The 26,166-nt window shown below is 40.9% G+C and overlaps 1 protein-coding gene across 1 annotated transcript in view; it reads right to left on the bottom strand.

Moving 5' to 3' along the window:
- The window catches only part of UBR1 (ubiquitin protein ligase E3 component n-recognin 1), a gene marked incomplete in the record, with an annotated part of 4,571,807 nt that overhangs the window by 1,704,740 nt on the left and 2,840,901 nt on the right, over nt 1-26,166 (bottom strand). The window contains 1 exon segment of the mRNA XM_044074213.1: nt 6,858-7,039. Coding sequence (XP_043930148.1) covers nt 6,858-7,039 — 182 coding nt within the window.

Here is a 26,166-nt window from a genome sequence, read left to right as displayed (position 1 = left end):
TTGAAATTGTTTGTTAGAACGATAACCTTAAAAATGTTATTTGGCAATAAGAGTAATGTTGAATCTATATGTAAACGGAGAAGCACATTTATACCGAGTAATGTACCAGTATTGACAGCGTTTCACGATTTATGTGAACAAGAAATTAGAGCAATATACAATGGTAACTATAAATGTGAAAGTACAGCATTTTCAAAGAACTTTAATCTGAATAAGGAAGAGCATAAAGCATTGAAAACATTAATTAATAATAATGATATTATAATTAAAACAGCGGCTAAGGGTAATGTTACTGTTGTAATGGACAAAGATAAGTACATACATTCTATGGGAATTCTGTTGAATGATACCAAAGCTTTCAAAGTGATTAACAATAGTGATGTTAAAAAATGTATTAGCACAATTAATATGGTTATATATGAATTGCAATTACAAGAAGATATAGACATAGATCTTTTTAATTTTCTTACAGTACCATGTCCCCTTATACCAAGATTATATGGAGTTCCAAAAATACACAAATCCACCACGGACCCACCTATGAGACCTATAGTCTCAGGTGGAGGGTGGATAATCGAACCCATATCTATTTACTTACAACAACAATGATATCCCCATATGAAAAGTTGTAGTACTGTGCTAAAGGATACTACTGATTTTCTGATCAAGCTAAAACAGTGGCAACAATCATCAAGAACAAAAATAAAATCATATGATAATATTATGCTAGTTACGTTGGATGTTACATCTCTCTTTACAGTAATATCCAATGAATTTGGTATTAACTGCATAAGAGAATTCCTAATACAACAAACTTCCTATACAGCACGTAAAATAGAAACTATTTGTGCATTGTTAGATTTAGTTTTAACAAACAACATATTTTTGTTCGACCAACAAATATATCTACAAATATCGGGTGTAGCTATGGGTACTTCCATAGCAAACACCTATGCTAACCTGGTATATATCTGGGAGCAGAAATGCATACTAAATGAAGACAATAATTTTGCAAACAACATAGCATTTTATCAGAGATTTGTAGATGATTGTTTTTTATTGTGGAATGGGACTGAGTCTCAGTTGAAGTCATTCTTATTATATTTGAATGAAAGTACTAATTTTTTAAAGTTTAAAATGGAAGTTTCTAAGAACAAGATAGTGTTTTTAGATCTATTGTTGAATAAAACTGTAGATTCTTTTGAAACCAGTATATATCAAAAAGAGGTACACTCAGGACGATACTTAAATTCAGACAGCATGCATGCTCCCCATGTATTTAAGAGTATAGTAGGGTCACAGTTGGGCAGAGTTAGTAAATTAAACACTAATGAGGTTATGTTCAATATACAACTTGAATCTACAGTACAGGAATTACTTTCTAGTGGCTATAATAGTAGATTAGTTTTGGAATGCAAGAATAAAACCATAGCCCTAAGGAACACTACTCTCAAACCCACATATAGTGAGGGCACTACAATGGGTGGAGCAAGGGAACCTGACAATAAAGTGAGATTTGTTACTTCCTATAACTCTAATACACATTTAATACAAAGGGTTACAGAAAAAAACTGGCTTATACTAATGGCATGTACGGAAGTAAGGAAAATATTAGATGACAAGCCATATTTTTCTTTTAGAAACATGAGGACACTAAAGCAACAATTGTGTTATAAAGATTTTCATATGTTGAAAACCAGTAATATCACAAAGCCAGGAACGTACAAATGTTACAATTGTACATGCTGTACAGATATTCATGAAAGTAATAGTCATTTATTTAAACATCCTGTCACCAGGAAAGTTTATAAGTTTCATGTCAAAGCTACTTGCAACACTACCTCAGTAATATATATGGCTACATGCTCAGAGTGCTCATCGTTCTATATAGGTAAAACTATAAGAAAATTAAAAAATAGAATAATTGAACACAAATCAGAGATCAATAGGGCTGTGAGAACTAACTCCCTATATAAGCACATAGAGGAACATGGAGCTAAACACAGATTTACATTCCGCGTTATACATGTAGTTGAGACAACACAAAGAGGGGGTGATATAAATAATAAACTGGAGTTGAAAGAATATGACTGGATACTTAGGTTACAGGCAGATAAACCACCAGGAATAAATGATGTGATAACATTGAAACCTGTTTTAAAGTTTTTACAACAAACAAAATTAAAGTGAAAATACTATGTTTTATTAGATACATGTCATGTGACTACTTGGCTGCAAGTCATGTGATATTGACCCACACCATATAAAAATTCTGTTTTTAACTGTTGAAATGTATGCACTGAAGAAGGGTTTTTACCTGAAAGCTTTGCCGTGTTTTTTATATAAAGAGTTTATCTTCCAGCATCTGCGTTATTTCTGACTGTTCTCTCCTATTTCTACAAGAGTATTCTGGCAAAATGACAGGGATCTTGCACTCTGTCTCAAGCAAGTCTTGCTATCTGAGTGGTAGTGTCTATTTCTGCTCCTATGAACCTTAAGGACTGCAATGGTTCTAGCACAGATTTATCGCAGTTTTCAGTAATGCCCACAAAGGTGCAGAGTTGAAGGACATAATCTCTTGACTGCAGTAAGTGATGCCTGGTCAGGGCAGTTACGAGCCAGTCGTCCAAGTATGGGAATACACAGATCCCCTTGTGTCTCAGATGAGAAGGCACTACTGTCATACATTTGGTGAACACACTGGGGGCTGTAGTGAGACCAAAGGGCAGAGCTCAAAACTGGAAGTGACTGGCTCCCAGCTGGAATCATAAGAACCACCTGAACTGTCTTGTCCATTTGGACATGACAGCATGCATCTTTGGCGTCTACAGAGCACATCCAGTTGTCTTTTCCAGGAAAGAAGTAACAATTGCAGTGTTACCATGTGGAACCTGGTCTTCTCTATTGATTTGTTTAGATTGCCGAGATCCAGAATGGGTCTCCAGTCCCCTGCTTTCTTTGGAACTAAAAAGAATCTTGAGTAGGTTCCAGATCCCTTCTGATCTGCAGGGACATCTTAGATGACTCTTTTGCTTAGCAACTCTTGAATTTCTAAAGTTGCTTGTTCCTTTTGACTGAACGGGACCATCTGGAACAACTTTTTTTCTGGGAAGGAGGGAATGATAAATCCTCTGGATATTATGTCCTGCACCCATTTGTCATTTTTGGCCAGGGTTCTCGATGCAGGGATAATCGTCCCCCAACTGCCTCCAGAGGGGTGCAATCGGGCACTCCTTCAGGAGCGCTAGAAAAGTCTCCCAAGGAAATATTGCCTGGAGCCTTGGTTTTGCGGACGCACCCCCCCCCCCCCCACGAAAGCAACTTCTCCCGTTGTTGTTACCCCTCTGAACTTTCACCTTGTATATCCTGACAAGACCTCTGGGATTTTCTGAACCACATTTTTCCACTACCTTTTTGGCCCTTGGGAAAGGGTCTGGTAGGAGTGGGGAAACATACTCCAATGGCAGACAAGGTCCTACCCTTCCTGTTCACACCTGGTAAGCTTTTCCTTCACTTCTGGCCCAAAAGGGATGAGCCGTCAAAGGGATTATCAATGGGGTCTATATTATGTTATCGACCTCTTAGCTTGTCAAACGCCTGAACATCGACATCCAAGGGACGAAAACTGACAATCTCAAATAGCCAGTTAAACTAATTCTTTCACCTGCAAAGAATTTGCTTGAACATGCCAAACTAACAAACTTCCAACCTGTAAAAAAGTGGGGGGCTTTACCTCCACACCCTCCCAAGGTGGGGGGGGGAGCTGTGCCTCCCACACCCCTCCTAACTAAATACACCAACTCCGAGATCGCTCTACATTGGGGAAAGGGCAAATTCCCGACAATGGCCAAGCAAATTCTTTCCCGGTGAAAGAATCCGCTTAACTGGCCATTCGAGATGGTCAGTTTTCGACCCTTAGCTGTCGAAGTTTAGGCGTTCGGCAAGCTAAGTGGTCAATAACAATATAGATCCTATTAATGAAGGAAGACTTGAAGGGCTCTGCAAAATTTCAAAGGCACATCAAAGCCAGTCTCCAGATAGATACCTGAGGCTGCTGCCCTACTTGTTCCATCCGCTGCGTAAGAAATTAGCCTCATGGAAGAGCTTACTACTGAATTTAAGGTAGCGAGCTGAGCACTGACTTTCTCTGCCGCTGCATCGGCTACAGCTACTTGAAGGGAGCCTGATAACTCTTTAATCAGGTCCCTCTGAAGTCTTGTGAGGAGAGTTCGGTAAATCAGAGACCGTAAGGCAAAGGTCGCTGATGTGAAGACACACTTTCCATATCTATCCAAAGTCCAGGACATGGCATCAGCCCCTACACCTTCTGTAAGAAAAGTTTTGTCTTTGGAGGCGGTGATGTACTTATCTAGCCTCCTAGGAGTAGGGTCTTTGGAATCTGGGGTCTCTCCCAAGCCTTTCGAGAGACAAGGTCAATAAGCTCAGCGAAAGGTGGAGTAACCCAAGAGGTTGATGGGGGAAATGCAAATGCCTTCAGGAATAGGAGGACTGCCAATCACCTCTCTGTTTTAATAGTTCTAGGATGTCTCCAAAGCAGACATCTTCAGGAGGTGATCATGGGGACCCTTCTGCCTCATCGAGGTCAGTATCAGATGTGACAGACTCTTCTGGGGAGTCTAGATGCTTCCTCTTACATGTCCTCTTCCAAGGGACCTCTTCAGTGGGGTACTCTGGAGAGGCTTCAGAAGAAGAGGCAGTACCCTGAAGTACATCCTGAGTCCTACCATCTCTGCGGACCTGTGGAGAGGGCCCGTGAGAAGACAGACACCTCAGCTAAGGGGGGAGGAAGAACTGACGAAGACTGTGTACCAAACTGTGAAGCAGTCAAAGCCCTCCTCATTACCTCGAAGGCAGACCCTCCCCACTCCAAAGAGGTCCCTGGATCCGACGAGCAAGTTGCTGGCACCGAAGGTATCTTCAAAGCAGAAGAGGGCAGCTCCAAATCAGCGATAGGAGCTGAGATTACCTGTGCAGAGGCCCCCAGGGACATAATCAATTCCGAAGATATCCGGAAAGTCTCCACAGACCGGACAGGGGAGTGTTGGCTCCTAGAGATCTCCTACTGTGAAGGCACTGAGATGCTCAGGGCTGATGTCAAAGCCGGGGAGATTATAAATCCTGGAGAAGACACTGAAACAACCTGGATGTCAGTATCTTCCAGCACCGAAGCAGGATGACGGAGCGGAGGAGGAACTACAGCATGAGAGAGGGTTTTTAATTAACCAGATTCCTTTGGGCTCAAAGCAACGAGAATTCTGGTCAAAGCAGATGTCTTGAAGTCTCTCCATGACCCTATCCACGTTTTCATCTGACAAACTCCTGGTAAACCTAGAGGATAGGGAAGGTGATCTTGAAGCATCCAAAATTGGAGAACGGAGCCTGGAAGAAATCTTCTCTACTGAAGGAGATCGGCTCCTGTGCCTTTGCGCCAAGGATGTAGTCGGTGCCAGTGGAGAATCCTGCTCCATGGAAGTACCAAAGCCAGGAGTGGGTGTCAGTTTCAATGAAGCCTTCGGATCCATTAATTTCGGAGCTTCCTGTTTCGGCTCCAAGGATCTAGACTCTGACGAGGGTCTCTTAACTGGCTTGTCTGACTTTTCGGTTGATATAGCCCCAGAAAAAGGCGTTTTCAAAAGGACTTTCAATATCAATTTGTTCTTATGTTCCACTAAATACTGGTGATTAAAGTTGTGGCAAATGGAACAAGACTCTTATAGGTGTATAGCCCCTAAACAATATAAATACAAGGTGTGTGAATCACTAAGGGGCATTTTTCTTACTACGCTTCTCACATTATTTGAAGCCTAAAGGCTTGTTTTCTTTTTGATACATTATCAAGATAAGAAAAAAATAGAGAAATAGAAAAAACACACTCGCTTAAGCAAATTTAAGCCCTCTAACTTTGACTTTGGACACACACACACACACACACACACACACACACACACACACACACACACACACACACAGAAGAAAGTCAGGAAAAAGGGGTTATATTTTAAAATTTTTTCGAGTTAAGAAAGGAAAGGAACATCCTCTAACAAACGGACGTTCCCAAAATGCCTTCTAATTTAAACAGCCGTATGAAACGGAAAATGCTAATATAAGATATAAAGAAAGCTCTCTCTCTCTCTCTATATATATATATATATATATATATATATATATATATATATATATATATATACACACACACACACACACACACACACACATGCATACATATATGGAGAATATAAAGAAAAATAAAGAAAATAGCTATCAAAAAATTTTTACTTGGCCCAGATCTATGACTGACGAAACCTCTTTGCTGCATGGCAAACGAGATCTGAGGTAATCAGGGGAAGGAATTATGGGTAAAGAATGTAGCATATGAGCTTTGCTGAATGCCTCGAGCTGGAATACTGGCCGAGACAGATCCAACACATCGGATCCGACCCACAAGTGAGAATAAAGGCGAGACTGACAACATCACATTGAATGTTCTTAAAAAAATCACAAACAGAAGGTAGACGAAAAATATTTCCAGTCAGTCGTCTTCATGTGAAAATGAAAAACAGTAGCAGTGTATTCTGAAACTTTCAACAATTTTGGTCCGTGGACTTATACAGGAAAGAAAGTGTCAGGGCTTCCCATGAATGCTGCTGAGGAGAAAAGTATACACCCCTAGGTAACTTGAAAATGCCTGGCTAAGAAGTTTCCACTGGAACAGGAAAAGTCATTCAAGCCATATCGTACTGACTACGACAACCCTTAAGAGCCCAACAATGCCAATGCATGTAATAATTCAGTGTACAAAAGAGAGACAGAAATGAACAGTGTTCCTCCACGCTTACCTCTCTTTATCAACATCAGACTCCCCTACTTCTTGCATCTCTGCTCTATCCTCATACAGTAGCTTGTGCTTTTCAATGAAGTTCTTCTGCATAGCTGACATTTGGGCCATTATCTTCTCCCGGTGGAGTTTGGCAGCTTCTGCCTTACGTTTTCTTTCTGCCTTCTCCTTATCATGAGCATTCTATACATCAAAATGGAACCAAATGAAAAAGAATCACTGGCAAAGACATTTTGAGCAAAACCAGAAAAAAAAACAAAACTGCATCAATGTTTTCCAAATAAATTTGGAATTACACACACAAGTGAATACCCTGCATGCAGTTTAACATTTTGGACATCAAACCAGATAAATTCAAAACCTCGGTGCTCCCTTAATCTGCCCCTTACATTTTATCACTGTCAATTAAATCAAGAAAACATTTACAGAGCCAACTCTTAACATTTAGCAGCACACAAATATCAACAAACATTACAGTCAGTTGTTGTTTGTCTTTCGGCTTTTTCCCAGTAAGGGGTCGCCACAGCGGAACTCTGGTCCGCTAATGATTGGCAGCAGATTTTTTTTTTTATGAAATGCCGAGGTACCAGCTCGATGCCCAATCTTCAACGAAGGCACGCCCATTTAAGCACGCATGTCTTTCGAACGCTACCCAACCGCAGGGAGGACATGCAAACTCCACACAGAAGGCACTCCCAAGCAAAGTATCGAACGGGAGAACCTCTTGCTGTGAGGTAACAATGCTACCGCCATACCATTGCAGCATAAACAAACATTACAGTCAGTCACTTCCCAAAATACTATTCATAAAATATGTGCTCCATAAACTTTTTGAAACAGGTGACCCACATATCCTTCAAGTATTTCACTTTTCAGTGAGAAACTCGATTTGGCAGTATTGTTTTTTTTTTTCTTTTTAAACAAATCACTATATTCTGTATACAAAAATGAGTGCCTGGAAACTTCTGGTCAGCATATAAAGCTCAGTGTGTGCACTTTGTGACAGCTCACTGAACAGTATTTACTAAATTAAATATTACTCCTAGGATCAATCAGTCCATGGATACTTTGGTACTTTTAGGTGGTTTTGGGAGTTGATCTTAATATTTACATCAGCAGGTGTGCAGAAGTATCATGAAAACACTTAAATTATAGTTCAGTGCCAATTTTATCACCATGTCCTGAAACTGTTCTGGTGACAAAGAAGCAAAAACATCCCAGACCAGAGGTTCAAGAGGTCAACAAAATGTAAGTTATAAGGACGAACAGCTAGCAGATCTATTAGACATCAACACTGTGAAAAATTAAGCTGCTGGAAGAGGTGGCTTTCCAACACTCTGACTAATTGCAAGAATTCCAGGTGAGGCCCATAGTGCCAAATATAGGATTCTGACAAATGAAGCTTTAGTTGAGTCTCTAACTGAAATGCCAGGAGATGTATGACCACGCTTGAAAGAAAGGCTTTTGATTTACTGGCATTTTGGAGACAGTTGAAGCTATGACTGTCTTCAAAAGATGCTGGTACTTTTTCTCCCAAAGAATTAAAGAAAGAGTAAAGTCTGTTTCTTGCCTCATAGACAGGTGGTGAAACTTGGCACTTCAGGAGTCTTCTGTGGTAATAATTACACTGAAACCAAGAGCAAACAAGAGATCGGTTTTTATTATAAGCAATAAGGCTACACAAGCGGTTAGAGTTTAAATGTTGGCCTCTACACCAGATAATAAACAAATGATAATTGCTGGGAACAGTTACTTTTTTTAAATGTGCAGGAAGCACTTGAGATTAAATCTTTAGCTTATGAATATATCCCTTTTTCAGGTAACTTTGTAATTAGTATGGGATATGGAGGTACCATTGCAGCTTCAGGTTCACAGTAGAATATGTGATCTAAGGAACTTTTCTCCTACACAAGGACAGAATGGAGCTGAGAGAAAAGTTGGCTTTCTTTCCACACAGACATAAGCCAGGCTTGAATATCAGCTGAACAGGACACCATGATATTTTCCTTAAATTGCATACTACTGAAACAAGATGAGTAATTAAAAACGAACAGCTCATGGATGTAAAAGCAAATGGTATTACTGCAACTGCAAATCTGACATGGCAGACATTTGCATAAGGATTCATTTTGACATAGTATTTCACTGATGACACCAAACAAATGTTCCCCCTTACCCTTTTTCCTATGATGGATTCAGGGCAACAAGCAATAAAGACAGAGTCATACTCTGCTGCATTTTGCATGCCAGTTCAGTATGACTATTAGAATATCTCTCTCTACTTTTACAGGATTACACTATATTCTTCTAGTAGAGACAATGTCTTCACATTGGAAATGCTGGACTTTAACATTAGTAGTAGGAAAAACTGTATGGAAGTTATCTTTGTTGATGAAGAGAGACACGACTGAGCTCTTGAGTGTGTCCCCCAGGCAGGTGTGACCCTAGCCCTAAGCAGCATTCTACCTTCACCAAGAGTGATACCACACCACCAAAAAAAAAATAATTGACTTCAACAACTGGCTTAGTTTCTGGAGTCATTCAAAGGGGATCCAGTATCTGTCTGCCTGGGATGGCATGGCTGATAGGCCTCAATGCTTTGAAAGAGATGGGCTCCACCTGTCACCACTGGTATTTCGGATACTAGCCAAGGGTCTTGCCTCCCCCATTGTGCCTTTTTTAGGCAATGTCCCAAAGACAAATCTTCCAACATAAAAGATCTGTCAAAAAGCAAATTTAATGTCATGCTGCTTAACGTTAGGAGCCTTAACCTGAAAATGCTTACTTGGGGCTCTCCTTGCACTAGAAGATGCAGATGTCTGTGCAGTCATGGAAATATGGCTCAGGTCTGTGGAGAGCACCCTGCCTTACCAGATTATACCTTATTCTAGACATTCCAACCCCAAAATGAGGTCAGGAAGAGTAAGGGTGGTGGAGTCTCTATCTTCAATAAGGGCAGGCATACCTCCAGACTGGTTTGCTAGCATCATGCGCTGGAACTACTCTAGGTGCAACTGACAGTTGGCAAGACACCCATCCAAGTTACAGCCAGCTATAGACCCCCCTCCATGACTCAGGACACCCAATCCTCCTACCTGGATCTACTTGACTCCATCAAGGTACCCCCTAACACCCTGATCCTTGGTGACTTCAACTACCCCACCATAGACTGGGTGAACTATTCCTACACTAATGCACTCGCCCAATGATTCCTTGACTTCATCAATTCTAATGCATTATACCAGCTCGTCTCATGCCGCACAAGGGGAGATAACATTCTGGACTTGGTTCTCACCTACACAGGCGACCATTGCACCACTCCCATAGTATGTTCTTCCCTGGTGAGATCAGATCATCGATCTGTCTCATAAGAAGTTTCTACAACCCCCCCCCCCCAGGCCGTCATCAAGCTAAAAAACGTCTCAAAAGTTGACTACAACCTCCGAATGGAGGGTATCAGTAGCTTGACACCACCGACCCCCTCAGAGGATGCAGACAACTATGCTGAACAGTACACCAATGCAGTGTGTAAGCACCTGTACAACTGCATGGACTCAGACATACCCAAAAGAACTAAAACCTGCTCCTCAAAATGAAACATAAACCTGTCTGGTGGACATCCTCTATTAACAAGCTTTACAACAAAAGGGAGAAACTGTTATCCAAGGGTAAAAAGGAAAAGATTCTAAATTGGAAAAACTTGCTCCTTAGCCTCAACAAGCAAATTAGATCACTAGTGAAAACCTCCAAAGCCAATTATGAATCTAAACTAAACTCTGAAAAAAGGGAAACCACAAAGCCTTCTTCCGTTACATCAGGAACCTCCATGGCAATGCCCAGGTTTGTTCCGAATTAGTACTTAACAGTATCACTTACACTGATCCTGCTGACTTAGCCAGCCTGCTAGCAGATAGGTTCAGCACAAACTTCAACCCCCGCCCCCATCTCAAAGGCCATTTCAAAATCCCTAATACTTGTCCTACACTCACATCTCCATAGATCAAGTGTTAAAGGCCCTAGCCAAGGCAAAGAACACAGCTTCCATGGTACCCAACAGTATCCTAAGCTGTATTCTCCACCATCTCCAGCAAGAACTAGCTTTGTCATTGAGCACCCTCTATTCAACCACAGCCTAAGTACAGGCTTCATTCTAGCAGAGTAGAGAACTGCCACTGTCATCCCCTTGTACAAAGGTGGTGCCACTACTAACCTGGAAAACTATCACCCCCATTAGCTTGACAAGTCTGATCTGTAAATCCATGGAGCATATTATTATGGATCTCGTAAACAAGGACATAGGCAATCTCCAAGCCCTTGAACCCACCCAATCTGGATTCAAGAAACAACAGAAACTTTAACCCCAATAACTTCCAAGCTGAACTAAAATATTGTGATTGGTCACCTATAAAATACCTCCCACTTGAAGAAGCAACAAACTACTTTAACTCAAAATTCTTAACAATCCTTAACCACCATGCACCAAAGCGTTCCATCAAAATTAAATATAAACCTACCCCATGGCTTACAAAGAAAACCATGCAGAAAATTCAACAGAGAAATAAAGTTTGGGCACTATGGAGAACAACTAAAAACCCCGTAGACCAACAACAATTCAGGCAAAAAAGAAATGAGACTAAGAAAGCTATACTCGAAGATAAAAAAACTTTTACTTCCACCTCCAACAGACCAACCAAAATAATCCACAAAAGTTCTGGGCTAACAAACAGACTACTTCAACCAGACCAATCTGCAACACCACCCCCTACAGGATCAAATTCAGACAATCCAAAGCAAACTGCTAATGCTTTTAATACCTTCTTCACTGACACCATCCAAACACTTGCTAATCAACTAACAGCCGATAGCCCTTCCAACCAATACTACTAACTCTCTCCCAACTCTAAACCTGCAACCTGTCCCAACTTCCCTCATCTGCAACCTCTTAATTAAACTAAAACCTACTACCCCTCAGCTGACCAGCTACCTGCTGAATACCTGCAAAAGGCAGCCAAAGTCATAGCTTATCCTGTATCACTGCTGATAAACAGAACCATACAAGAAAGCACTATTCCCACCATCTGGAAAATCTCCTACATTATCCCCCTACACAAGGGTGGAAACTCCAGAGAATATTCTGACTATCAGCACTACTTTCCCCATTAGCTAAAATAATGGAAAAGTGCATCCACAAACAGTTGCTAGACCACCTACTCCAGAAAAATGTATTGGCCAACTCTCAACATGGCTTCAGGCCTTTCCACAGTACAACTGCACTCCTATCCTTCACTGACAGCATCAATAAAAAACTTAATCTTCTCTCTTCAGCACTTTTCATCGACCTTTCAAAAGCATTCAACATGGTCAACCACCACTTCTCAATATTCTAAAATCCTTCTCTCTGGACACAAAGACTATAAAATGGTTCCAGTCCTACCTTGATAATAGACAGCAGGCAGTGCTACAGGACAACAACCTCTCATCCCATCTCCCAGTTACCCTAGGTGTTCCTCAGGGATCTATATTGGGCCCCCTCCTTTTCTCAATATTTATTAATGAACTCAACCTAGCTATTCCTTTAACTGTGTACAATATGCAGATGATTCAACAATAATCTGCTCAGCTAAATCTCAGTCCCAGCAACAGACTAACTCAGTCAATGTTCAATAAAACAGAAAATTGGTTTCTACAACACTGCCTCCTCTTGAACCCCCCAAAAAAACAAACTCCTCCTCTTCACTCCTACCCGTAAAATCACTCCCAATGAACTTTTCAGTCTTATCCAGTAATGGTAGACTCATATCTCCCGATCCAACAACTAAACTTCTAGGGGTAACCACTGATAACCTGAACTTTGAAACCCATATCAACAATACCATAAAAACTGTCAACAGGAAACTAGGCTCCCCTCTATAGGATAAAACCCTTTCTCTCCCCACTAGCCAGAAACACTATTGCCTATTCCCACCTTATCTCCACACTTCTCTATGCTTCTTCCATATATACTAACTTGTCAAAAATAACCTTAACAAGCTAGCCAACACTTACAATAGTATTGCCAGATTTGCTCCTGCTTCCTCCTTTAAGACCCATCACTGCCATAACCTGAAACAATTAGGCTGGTTAGAGCTTCTGAATCAGATTCACTTTAAACAACTCACCATTGTGCACAAAACCTTTTTCCAACCTACCAATACCCCAATACTTGCTAGTCTCATTACCCAATATAAGAATCTTTCAACTTTACGCTCATCTAATAAAGTACTAGTATCAACATGTAAATCTAATAACATGGCAGGAGATGCTCTGTTCTCACATGCAGTTGGAAAGTATTGGAACCAACTCCCCCATGAACTTACATCACTGTCTTCATTTACACTTTTTAAACACAATCTGAAACTCTATCTTAAAACTCACTGGTTATGTCCCTGTACAAGTCCAGACTAATCTCATACTATATCCCAAATACCCTCACTTAAGACCTAATTCCTGCTCTGTGTCTTTTTAGATCAAGGCCTATCCTTGGCAAAAACATATCTTAACCTAACAGAGATAATTTAAAATACCTAGTTAAATTCTTCTGCATATAATTCTAAAGCATCCTACTTAATGGCAGGCAACAAGTATTATTTAAACTGTGAGCATTGCTGAACTGTTGAAACTTGAAGTATGTATTTGTTTAACAATTACTTTCTAGTTACTAATGAAGTCTTGTACATACAGCCTAAAATATCTTATCTAATGCTTGTAACATGTTTTTTGTATAAACTGTGAAGATTCCTGAACTGTTTAAAAATTGTAGTATTTAACTGTATAACAACTAGTACCTGTATGTTAGTAGTCTAGTAATCTTGTGGAGCTTAACTCCCTGGGACTCTACTGAAAATGGACATAAATCCAGTTAGACTATCCCAGTCAACAAATGTAAAATAAATAAAATAAATCTTTCCTGTTGAATCTGGTTGACTTCTTTGAGACTGTCACCACGGCCCTGGAAGAGTGAAGGTCAGTAAATGCAGCTTACCTTGAATTGGCCAAGGCCTTTGACGCAATCCCCCACTCTGGCATAATTGCAAAGCTAACACAATGTGGTGTAAATCCCTTGGAACCTATTTGAGACAGAACAAGAAGTTCTGGAGAAACTAGGGAATTGTCCATTACTTGTTTACAGAAAGGGGAGGAATTTGAAGAATATTTTAGAAACAGACCCCAGGATACTGAATAGAACAGAAGGTACCTACAAATGTGAAAGTTGTAACTATTGTAAATATATTGCAACAGGGACAAAACTGGGAGTAGGTACCTGAAGACTGGAAGTGAAGGGCAGATACAACTGCAATTCCAGGCCTGTTGTTTACGTAGCCACTTGTCAGGTCTTCCCAGCATTCTATGTTGGGAAGACTGACAGGAGGCTAAAGGAGAGGATATATGAGCACACCTATCACATTAGGAAAAAGACCTTAACTAATGCATTAGCCAGGCACTGTATAGAACATCCCACACACTATTTTCTTTTTAAAGTGACTGGTCAAGTACCAGTCGGTGTTAAAGGAGGTCCCTACCATTTAATGTTGGAGAAACAGGAACTTCTCTAGCAACTTGGGTTGAACTCTTATACCCCTCCAGGTCTAAATGAAGTGATTTTGATTGCATGTATTGTAAAACTGAGAAGCTTAACACGTTAGGGAAACATTTAAAATTTTGCTTCTCTTACAACATTTGGATGTTGATTTTTACATTCTTATATGATGATTGTTTATGTGTTACTTATATTTATACATATATTCTTTAGTCACATATACACTTTCCCAATTTTAGTACTACCTTTGTTAATTAACACAAAACATTAACTATTTTAACTTAGTTTATTTTACTGAAAGGAAGATAACAACGCAATCTCAGTTTTGTATGTTGTGACATTATGTGAAACACAATGTGATTGGCAGGCAGTTTCAAATTAACCAGCTGCTATGTATTTAAAATGGAGTGTTTATTTTTACAACTTGTCTGAGGAAGTCTGCTATTGTGGAGACGAAAAGCGCTTAACTTCATTAAACCGGTGTTCAATTTGTGTTGTGGTTCCAGTGGTAATTTTTCAAGTATATAGTGTAAATCCCTATCTCATCAGGTGGGTGGCAAACTGGCTCACTGACAGGACCCTCAAGGTCAAAACAGGTGTCTCCACCTATAATTGCAGACTTGTCACTTATGGAGTTCACCATGGATCTGCTCTGGGACCCCTACTGTTTGGCATCTACTTCTCAGAGGTCCAGGCAAAGACAAAAGGCTGTGGCTGACCAAATTTGCAGATGACTGTATATTGGGTGCTGTCATTGACTTCCCAAATGATGTTAACATACTCTAAGAGGGTCTTACATTAACTAATGACTGGTGCCAAAGTCTTGGCCTCAAGTTAAATGCAAAATATATCATCATACCATTTGGCAAAAATATGCCCCGCCCTACTGACTAACATCAACGGCAACCCCCTAAGCACACAATCTGTGGTGAGAGACCTGGGTACTCAGATTGAAATAATCTCACATTCGACCATCATGTAGCGGCAGTGGTCAGAAAAGCCTCTTACTTGGTTCATCTCATAACTAAAGGGCCTGCATCCAGAAAAAAGGAGGTTACTATCTCTCTTTAATCCTCCCTCATTAGACCAATAACTGAGTATAATACCCCCATTTGGTATGTACCTCTCCAAACATCTGCACCAAATGGAAAGGCTACTGAAATACCTCACAAAGAGAATCCATGGCCTCCAACACCTGTCCTATGCGGACAGGCTCAAATCACTATCAATCTACTCAGTATTGTACAGATTGCTCAGAGGTGATCTATGTCTTGCCTACAAGGCAGTCTTGGACCCTGCCCTACTACTAGAGATGCTCCACATCAGTAAGTCTAACTTGTCACGCATTTCCTGCTCAGAAGGCCTGAATCTAATATACAACATCAACAAAACCTGTTGGAAAGCCAGGTTTGTCTCCCAGAGGCTGCCCTATCACTGGAATAGACTTGCCATAAACGTCAAGAGAGTATCTCACCTGACCCTCTTCAAACGCACCCTTGATGAGTGGATGGGAAACCACAAACTTGTCCCAGGGGTTCCACCTGTGTCCCTCATTGATAGGGGTGACAGATGTTGACTAAGATTTCTTTCTGTGGATAAACTCTTGGCTAGGCTTGTAAGGGCTCCAGGGCTATTAGCCTAGTAACCTCCTATGATCTTATGAACATTATACAGTTTAGTGGAAATCTAGCAGTGAGAAAGCAACTGACTAATAAAAATATTTTCACAAAGAAAAAAATAAACAGCCACATTTTAAATAATAAAAAAATAGAAAAATTAGAAAAATTACCACAAGGGAGCAAATGCTTCTCCACCAAAGCCAACGAATTAAGTGAAAAATGAACGTGCACAGGAGCAAACCAAAGCTTATTGAAACAATCCAAATAAGAGAGAGATAAAGTCAAATTTGTAAAATCCACAGAGACAGAAGTCAATAAAATCCAAAAATACGTTTATTGTGACACAAAGCTGTAAGCGCTTTCACCCAAGAAGGCTTCTTCAAACCAATGATACTTCTTCTTGCAATTACACATAAATACACCTGCCAATTAAACAATTAAGTAAAAGCCTTGCATCATTTCCTACAACTTCCTTCTTAAAAAATTCTTAAAACATATATACATTAAAAATGCATTCTAAATATAATCAAACACATATACAACAAAAAATATAATACATAAAAATATATTAGAAAAAAATATATATATATATATATATATATATATAAAAATATAAAATCCTTTTATTATTTAACTTTTAATCTCCTGTTCTTTAAAACAGGTCTTAGGGATACTTTGTCATTCAGGCCAGGCTTTTTATCTGCTCCGAGCCTGATCCACTTCAATTCACATCTCTCAATGAAGTTCCTAATGAATGCTCTTGGGTGAAAGCGCTTACCAGCTTTGTGTCACAATAAATGTATTTTTGGATTTTATTGACTTCTGTCATTGTGGATTTTACAAATTGAACTTGGTTAACTCTCGTTTATGTGGATTGTTTCAATAAGTCTTGGTTTGCTCCTGTGCACGTTCATTTTTCACATTTTAAATAATGACAAACACACTAATAAAAAAGAAAACAAACCATAGTTACATTTTCCATTACTGTACTCCAATATCAATATTTTCTTGTTTAACAATTTGCATTAGTTTAAACATCAGAAATTGCTTATTTCATGTCTCAATCCTTGATAGGGACGGCAATCTCTAGCCTGCAGTACAAATGAGTTCTTGGCTTCTTCCCATGGTATTACTTTTACCTCTATAGTTACTTACTCCAATACCTAGATTCCTTTGCCAATTTTCTCCAACAAATTCCAGCCCCTTCCTGCCTATTCTTATTCCCCTAATTGCAGCCATCCCTATCAGCAAAATCTCCTCTTTCCATCCGTGTTGGTCTAGTTCTTAGAATACTTTGTTACTTTAGGAATAAAATATTCTGCATGGTTATTGTTACTCTCCTTAAAAATCAGCATCCAAAAACTCACTCTCTCCTTACTTCTCGAGCTTCCCCCCTGTATCATCATCATACCTCTCCACTATGAACTATAGCCTTCTGCTTGTGCTACGCATAGAAGCATTAAACGTCTAGCTCTGAAATATCCCTTCAAATCAGGTAATCCCAAACGACCTTGTTCTATTGGAAATATCAAATTATCCCACTGGATGCTTGCCCTCTTCCCCTCCCAAATAAAATCCTTCAGCTCTTAATTGTTATCCACAACTTCTCCTCTGGTTGATAAAATTATGCCTGACCTGTGTATAAAACTAAAGGGACCAAACATTTTCACTGCTTGTATCTTGTTATCCATAGCCATATAACAGAGCTTCCAATTCCTCAGTTTTTACATTATCTTTTATTGTCTCTTCCCACATATCTTTAGCTGCCATAACAGAATCCTTTTTAGTCCATACTCCTAAATACTTAATTTTATTACCTCCCCATAAATGTGTGTATTGCTGAACCAGTGTGTGTGTGTGTGTGTGTGTGTGCGCGTGTGTGTGGGTACACAATTTACAGCTACTGCCTTTGTTTTATCTTCAATAATTTTGTATACTGAAAAGACATGAAAATGTCTCAGAACTACAATAATGAAATGTCCTTTTTTGGTTTTATCAGGTATAAAACCTCAACTGCAAATAAAGCCAACTTTTCCTGAATACCATACCAATTACATCCTTAAACTTCTGAGTCACTAATTTTCCTTGCCAATGGTTCTAAACATAATGCAAATAACAAACAGGAAAAAGGAAACCCCTACCTGATTCCTCTGTTCAAACAAAATTTATCAGAGCGGAAAATCTAACTTTAATTGTAATCTCCAGTCCCTTGTATCCTCCTAATCAATCTTATAATTTTACCAGACAATGAAAATATTTCCATTACCATACTTAAAATCCCAGCTTACTCTGTTGAATGTTTTCTATGTAACAAGACCTAACAACAGTGGTATTTTTTTAAATTCTGTTTCTCTCTGGATAATCATTGTTCTAATAATGTTGTCAAACGTTTGCCTTCCCTTCAAAAAAAAAAAAACCACAATGATAAATTTTGTCTACAATGGTTAAAAGTATGTCAGAGGTGAGTCAAAGGTGATACCAAACACTTTACAATCATGGTTTAGAATCAAAATGGGCCTATATAAAAGCTAGATCTGATGGCTCTTCACAATCTTAGGATGATGGTGCTTCTCCTCCTCTTAAAATACTGTTAAACAAAACCTTCCAGATTTTATATCACTTTCTCCCAACCTAGTTTACAAACCTCCACAAGAATACTATCTATTCCTGGGGAATTTCCTGCACATTGGTTATATATCACCATTTTTAATTAATCTCCTCCTATCCTTTTAGTAATTCAGCCTAATCTACCATTAGCCTAAGCATATTTAATTCTTCCATAAACATTTCCATTTGTACTTTTTCTTGATTCCCACATTTCTCTGCTTTATACAGATCTACATAACATTTCCAAAATATTTCTAATACCTCTATAGGACCTCTGGTTATTGTTCTTGTTATAGGCTCTCTAAGCTTGGCAACAAAATTTTCTGCTAAACGTTTTTGTGCTCCGGTGTTTTCAAAATCAGCTGCCTAACAGCAATCTTTCTAAACTCATGCATATTTTCAAGGTAGTTCCTTAATTTCTCTTTGCTACTATGCAATTGTGCCTCTTCTTGTTCCATGGGATTCTCCTGTTCTGTAAAACATTAACCTTTGTCAGTCCCTCTAAATTATTCTCATCATCTCTTAACCATATCTTTATCTTATATTTCCACCCTGTTTTTAACTCATACACTCCAGTGGAGCTCAGGAAGTTGCACTGTAACTTCCAATGGGTGCAGCCTAAGCCTATTTGACAAAATCAACGTATGTCCTTACATTTCAAACAAATGTTCACATCTCTGGAACCACAGAGGCTATGATAAATGGCAAACCCTTCAACACAAGCTATTTTATAGTGATAACATTCTTTAGGTTCTAGGTATTAAATGTAATTTTATAAGTCACAGTAAACACAGCAACTATGTTTGTAATATTTTGTAAACAACTTACAATATCTCAGCAACCACTCAAGTTACATACATACCGTCTGCATTTTATTTATCTAACAAGAACTTTCATATGAGACTAAGGAGTTCTACTTGTGTTACTTGGTTGCTGAGATATTTAGAAAAATGTGAAAATTATATCTATATAAATAATATCATGAAAAAATAAATTATGTACTCACCATAACGTTCCATGTGTGTTGTCCATCTTGCCTTCATTCTTAGCAGGTTTGGAACCAATCCGCGGTTCCAACTCAGCCTTACACAAAGCTGGAAGTCTTCCACTAGCTCGTGGCTAAAACCCTATTCCATGATGCACTATGAGTTCCCCAGATGTTGTTTGCAGATACAGCTAAATAAAGGTCACCGAATACGTGATAGAGCAATGAAGAAGGTCAAAGGACATTAATAGTCAATTGCACCAGCTTGGTCTTCCAGGAGTGAAAGACTGGGGGCAGGAGGGTGGTATGCAAGAATGAAGGCAAGATGGACAACACACATAGAATGTTATGGTGAGTACATAACTTCTTTAGACAATGATGTCCTATCTCGCCTTCATTCTTAGCAGGTTGGGACAGGGTCCCTAGCACCATTCTTCTTGGGTGGCTCAAGGGAAAATATTCTTCAGAACAGTGGACCTAAAGGAGGCCCTTTTCCTGGAGGATAAATCAACTTTGTAATGAGTAAAACAGGTATGAGGCCTTGCCCATGTTGCTGCAGCACAAATGGTGTCAGTAGGTAGTCTCGCCCAAAAGGCAGAAGAGGTTGCAATGGCTCTGGTAGAATGACCTTTTACTTTATGGGAAAGGTCTTTATTTTTAAATTGATAAGTAAAGGTAAAACAATCCGATAGCCACTTTGAAAGTGTGACTTTTGATACAGGAACGTCCTTTTTTTGAGCCCGAAAAGGATACAAATAATTGGTCATATTTTCTGAAATCTTTTGTCCTATGTTACTAGAAATGTAACTGTCTATGTACAACAAGTTGGTACAGCATATATTCTGCCTTGCTGCCATAATTTGGGAAAAAAACCAAGTAGTTCTATGGACTGATTCAGGTTAAAATTCTGAACATACTATGGCTGAAAAGGATAGGTTCATTCGTAAGGATACTCTGTCTTTGTGGAAAAACATGTAGGGGAGCTTTATGGATAAGGCTTGCAGCTCTGAAACTCTTCTTGCAAAAGTAGCAGCTAGCAAGAGAATCATTTACCAAAGTAAAATACTTGAGGTCATGGGATGATGCAGGCTCAAGGGGAAGGATCAAACAAGATAAAAAAAATTAAAGTTGCATAGCAGTGGAGGGACCTTAATAGGTGGTCTTACTTAAAGAGTACCTTTAAGAAAGGCTTTGCAAAGTCTGTGCGACATCAATTCTCCATTGAGCTCTTTATACTCCTTGCTCTACTCTACCCTCAACATTTTATTTTCTATTCACCTAAAACAAACTTAAGCTAACATTCACTGATTAAGCATTTTCTCTCTCTTGACTCTAAGTATGTAAATATTGTAAATATCAAGAAACCTCAGATCTTTATATTACAGACAGTTGAAACTTGCTGCACTGAATTGGAAATACCTGTAAACTGTGTTCTCCATTATCTTTAATTGTGTTTTATGATATACATTTTATGCATCTGCATTTCCTGACTGTATGAAATTTATACAGGTATTTTACCTTTAACATTATGTAACCTTTATTGTATCGTATTGCTTATGGAGCTTTTCTCCCCGGGCCTCCAATGAAAATGGGCACGTTCTGGCCCAGCGGACTTCCCCGGTAATCAAACTGAAAATAAATAAATAAGATTAGAGCCTGATTCTCCCAAATAGAAACTGGATATGGCAGCCAGCTGGACCTATTAGCTGTAGCTGCCCCTTCATTAAACAGTTTTGCTAGGAATTCAAGAATAGAAGCTATTGGGGCAAAGAAGGGATCAATGTGATTATTCAAGGCTCATGAAGAGAACCTTTTCCATTTGTGTCTATATAACCTTCTTGTTGAAGCTTTATGGGACGAGATCAGAATATGCTTTACTGACATAGAAAGGTCAGGAAGCCTGGCTCTGGTTGGAATCGGAGCTGCCAAGCTGTCAGTTTGAGGGTTTGAAGGGAGGGGATGAGTGTCCCTGATACATGGGTCAGGAGGTCTGGAACTGGGTCCAGAGTCCATGGCTCCTCCTGGAGATAAAGGCCACAGGAAGGGAAACCAGACTTAACGAGGCCAGTAAGGGGCAACAAGTATTATTCCAGGAAAGCCATGAACATCCTTTTCAAGTGAAATGAAACAAACGCCAGGTTCACAAACTGACCCCGGGTCACCTGGGCTGCACTTCTAGAACAATGGAGCTGTCAATTTCAGAATTTCTGCAAGACTCACATTATACTTTGCAGATGTCCCTTGCTTCAGAATTCTACATCATTAGGTAAGTTCAAGTCTGTTTCTCTTAATTGCCTACATCTCTTACATCTCAAATTATTCTACCCATTACTAATGAATCAAACAACTTTCTAAATTAACAGTCTTTGGCTAGACATGACACCAAGATGTCAATGAACTAATCACACTCACAGCTACAGACTAACTGGGCATAATATGAATGACAGCTCCTGGAAACATGTCAGCAACACCCTTTCAAATCCACTAATCACACTCACAGCTACAGACTAACTGGGCATAATACGAATGACAGCTCCTGGAAACATGTCAGCAACACCCTTTCAAATCCCTTGCTCACCACAGTTAAAAGCATTATCACAAAAAAGTAGACTTCCAAGGGAGTTGGGAGCCCCAAGCAGCAAAGAGTAATGCCTAGGGGTACTGTAATAGAGTAATTGGGGTATCCAGGGCTGGGCAGGCACCGAAGCTAAGGGAACCAACTCAAAGTTGCACAGGGGCAGTGGGGGTGGGGCAAATTCATGCAAATAAATAATTTCTCAGTCTTTAGTTTCTTTAGTTCTGTTCTTCAACTTGCAACACAAGTATACATTATCCCTGTGAAGAATAAAAGGTGAATACGTATTAAGTTCTTTCAAGATTCACAATATTTCCTGAACTTCTCTAACAGCCATTTTCTTTTTTCCTTATCAAGAAAAAAGTAGTAGCATTGTTTTTTCTGTACACTGATGGATTTGCCCAATTGTTTGCTCCCCTGCCTGCATCCTATTAGCTCATTGCTCCTCCCACTGGGTTACAGCCAAGTGGGACTAAAGCCCTACAAGACCATTTATTCCCTGTCTAGAGAGCCTTGTCATTTCCCTGGAAGGCAAGAATTTAGAAGTTATGTACTCACCATAACGTTCCATCTGAGTAGGTGACTTCATTTGGATGCAACCTGTGGGTATCGGATCCGACCTCGGATCCGAGCCGGCATTTCAAAAGCTTAGGCTCTGAGCTCCTAGCTCCTCCCTCTACCCATAACCCCTTGCCAATCCCTGATTGACCTCAGATTGAGTTTGCCTAAATAATACTGACAACAGTAACTGAACAAAGCAAAAAAATACTCGCTGTATAAAGGTCAGGGGGATGGAGGGGGGGACGGTTGCATCCAAATGAAGTCACCTACTCAGATAGAACGTTATAGTGAGTACATAACTTCTAAATCTGAAGTAGGCAGACTTCATTTGTCTGCAACCTGTGGGACAGAGTCCCCAGCTACCTGAATCTTGGGCGGCCGTCATGGAAGGATGTTTCGGAGCACCGCTGAGCCAAAGGATGCTCTTCCTCTGGAAACAACATCCACCTTATAATGAGAAATAAAGGTATGAGGTGAGGCCCAAGTGGCTGCAGCAGATATCATCCAATGACACACGGGACTTAAAGGCGGCTGACGTGGAGACTGCCCTAGTAGAATGAGCCGTAACCTTCTGAGGAGCAGGACTACCTGAAGTGTCATAAGCCTGCAGAATACAATTAGCAATCCACCTCGATAGTGTGACTTTAGAAACTGCTTTACCCAAAGCAAATTTAGCAAAGGAGACGAACAGCTGATCTGATTGCCTGTGACCAGCTGTTCTGTGAATATAAAATCGTAATTGTCTATGAACATCCAAGGAATGCAGTTTGTATTCTCCTTTGTTTGAGTACTTGGGAAAAAACACAGGTAAGTTGATTGACTGGTTGATATTAGATTCTGAAGCGACCTTTGGAAGAAAAGATGGATTGGTCCTGAGGCACACCCTATCTGGAAAGAAGGAAAGGTAAGGCGGCTTGAAGCATAAAGCCTGAAGTTCAGACACTCTTCTGGCTGAAGTGATAGCTACTAAGAAGGCAGTCTTCCAGGAAAGGTACTTCAGGTCTGTAGACGCTGCAGGCTCGAAGGGAGGAGCAGTAAGGGCTTGCAGAACTAAAGATAGGTCCCAAGTTGGTACAATGTCTTTGACTGGAGGCCTCAACAAAAAAATCCCTTTAAGAAAGGTTTTGCACAATTTCGCCGTCATGAGGGGAGCTGTCTCATGAACAATGTGATAATGAGAGATGGCTGCCAATTGTACCTTAATCGTGGAAGAACTTGCCCCTTGATGAAAGAGGTCTGTTAAAAAATCCAGCACTGCCAACATAGGTGCTGAAAAAGGATCCAAACTTTTCTGGACCGCCCAAATAGAGAATCTCTTCCATTTACTCCGATAAACCTGCCTAGTGGAAGGTTTATGAGCTGCCACTAGAATGGCCTTGACCGGTGACGAGATACCGGGAGTCCTAATCAAGGATGGAACTGGAGCAGCCAAGCTGTCAATTTCAGGGTGCGTAGATTGGGGACCAAAATTCCCAGAGGATGGGAGATGAGATCCGGAATCGGATCCAGAATCCAGGGTGGATTCACTTTGTGAGACCATACAAAGGGGAACCAGGGTTGACGAGGCCAGAACGGGGCAATGAGAATCATTCTGCTCCCCAAACTGTTGGCTTTCTGCAGAAGCCTCTGCATTAGAGGTAGTGGAGGGTAGGCATAAAGGAGACCGGGAGGCCAAGCATGCACCAGCGCGTCTCTCGGGAATTCCCCTGGTGGGGGAAGCAAAGCGAAGAAATTCTCGCATTTGGCGTTTGAGTGAGAGGCAAAAAGATCGCAACAGGGTTGCCCCCAAACGGCAAAAATCTTCTTCACTACCTGAGGATTGAGAGACCACTCGTGAGGGGAAAGAATGGTGCGACTGAGTTTGTCCGCAAGGATGTTGGATTTTCCCGGAATGTGCGTTGCTACAAGAAAGCGTTTGGTGGAAATTGCCCATTCCCAGACTCTCATGGCCTCTCGACAAAGGGGATAGGACCTGGTTCCTCCTTGTTTGATGATGTACCAGACTACCGACATGTTGTCTGTCTGAATCGCAATAGTCCCTGAAGGAAGAACGTGGTGAAGTGCTTGCAACGCTAGAAGCACCGCCCTCATTTCCAGGACGTTTATATGCAACGAAGTCTCTGTGGAGTTCCACGTGCCTTGGACAATCTTCCCCGCAGAATGCCACCCCCCACCCGAGGCAAGAAGCGTCCATGGTCACTGTGGCTCGGGGAAATGCTGCACAAAAAGGTCTCCCTGTCAGAGGCTCCGGAGATAGAAGCCACCAAAGAAGGGAATCCTTGCATGCTTTGCTGACCGCTATCGGAGTGTTGAGAGAGGAACAGAGAGGGGACCACTGAACTTGAAGGGTCCATTGAAGAACCCTCATGCGTAGGCGCGCATGAATAAGAAGCGGGATAGCTGCCGCCATCGAACCTAGGGCCCTCAGGACCGAAGCTGCTGTCGGAAATGGTTGCAGGACCGCTGCGACATGACACTTCAGGTTGGAAATTCTGTCTGGGGTGAGGAAGGCTCGCATTGACCTGGTGTTTAGTCTTCCTCCTATGAAATCTATAACTTGTGTGGGGTGCAGTAAAGATTTCTCCCAGTTGACAGTGATGCCCAGGGCCTTGGGGCTATACGCAGGAAGTAGTCCCTGGCTGAGCACAGAAGATGCCTTGATGATGCCGTTAGGAGCCAGTCGTCCAGGTACGGAAAGACCTGTAATCCCTGGAGCCTCAGGTGGGCCGCTACAACAGCTAGAACCTTGGTGAACACCCTGGGGGCTGAGGTGAGACCAAAGGGAAGGACCCTGAACTGATAATGACTGGCTCCCAGCCGGAAGCGAAGAAACCTCCTGGACCGTCTGTCCATGCGAATGTGGTAGTACGCGTCCTTGAGGTCGATGGAGCACATCCAGTCGTTCTCCCTCAAGAGGGGGAGTATAGATTGAAGGGTGACCATCCGGAACTTTTGCTTGGTTACTGACAGGTTCAGCAGGGAAAGATCTAAGATCGGTCTTAAGTCCCCCGTTTTCTTTGGCACTAAAAGAACCTGGAGTAAAACCCTGACCCGGTTTGATCTGGGGACGCACTGGATAGCTCTTTTCTAGCAGCTGTCCGATTTCGATAGCTGCTGCCTCCCTTTGGTCGGGTGGAACATCTGGGAGGCTGCGAGATCTGGGAACTTTGAAAAGGGGAATTGTATAACCTCTGGATATCACGCGAAGCACCCAACGGTCTGTTGTGATGGACTCCCAAGAAGTTAGGTGCCTCGAAAAACGCCCGACTGCCTCCAGAGACGGACAGTCGGGCAACCCTTCAGGGCTGCTGCGTGGGTCTATCAGAGAAAGGTTCTCTGGACCCAAAGTTGCTAGGAGCCCCCCTGCCTCTAGGACGGCGACCTCCC

The sequence above is a fragment of the Protopterus annectens genome, chromosome 6.part0 (genome assembly GCF_019279795.1).
Source record: "Protopterus annectens isolate FY-2018-M chromosome 6.part0, PAN1.0, whole genome shotgun sequence".
Taxonomy (NCBI): Eukaryota; Metazoa; Chordata; order Ceratodontiformes; family Protopteridae; genus Protopterus; species Protopterus annectens.
The sequence above is the reverse complement of the archived record's forward strand: the minus strand, read 5'-3'. Positions and strand labels throughout refer to the sequence as shown.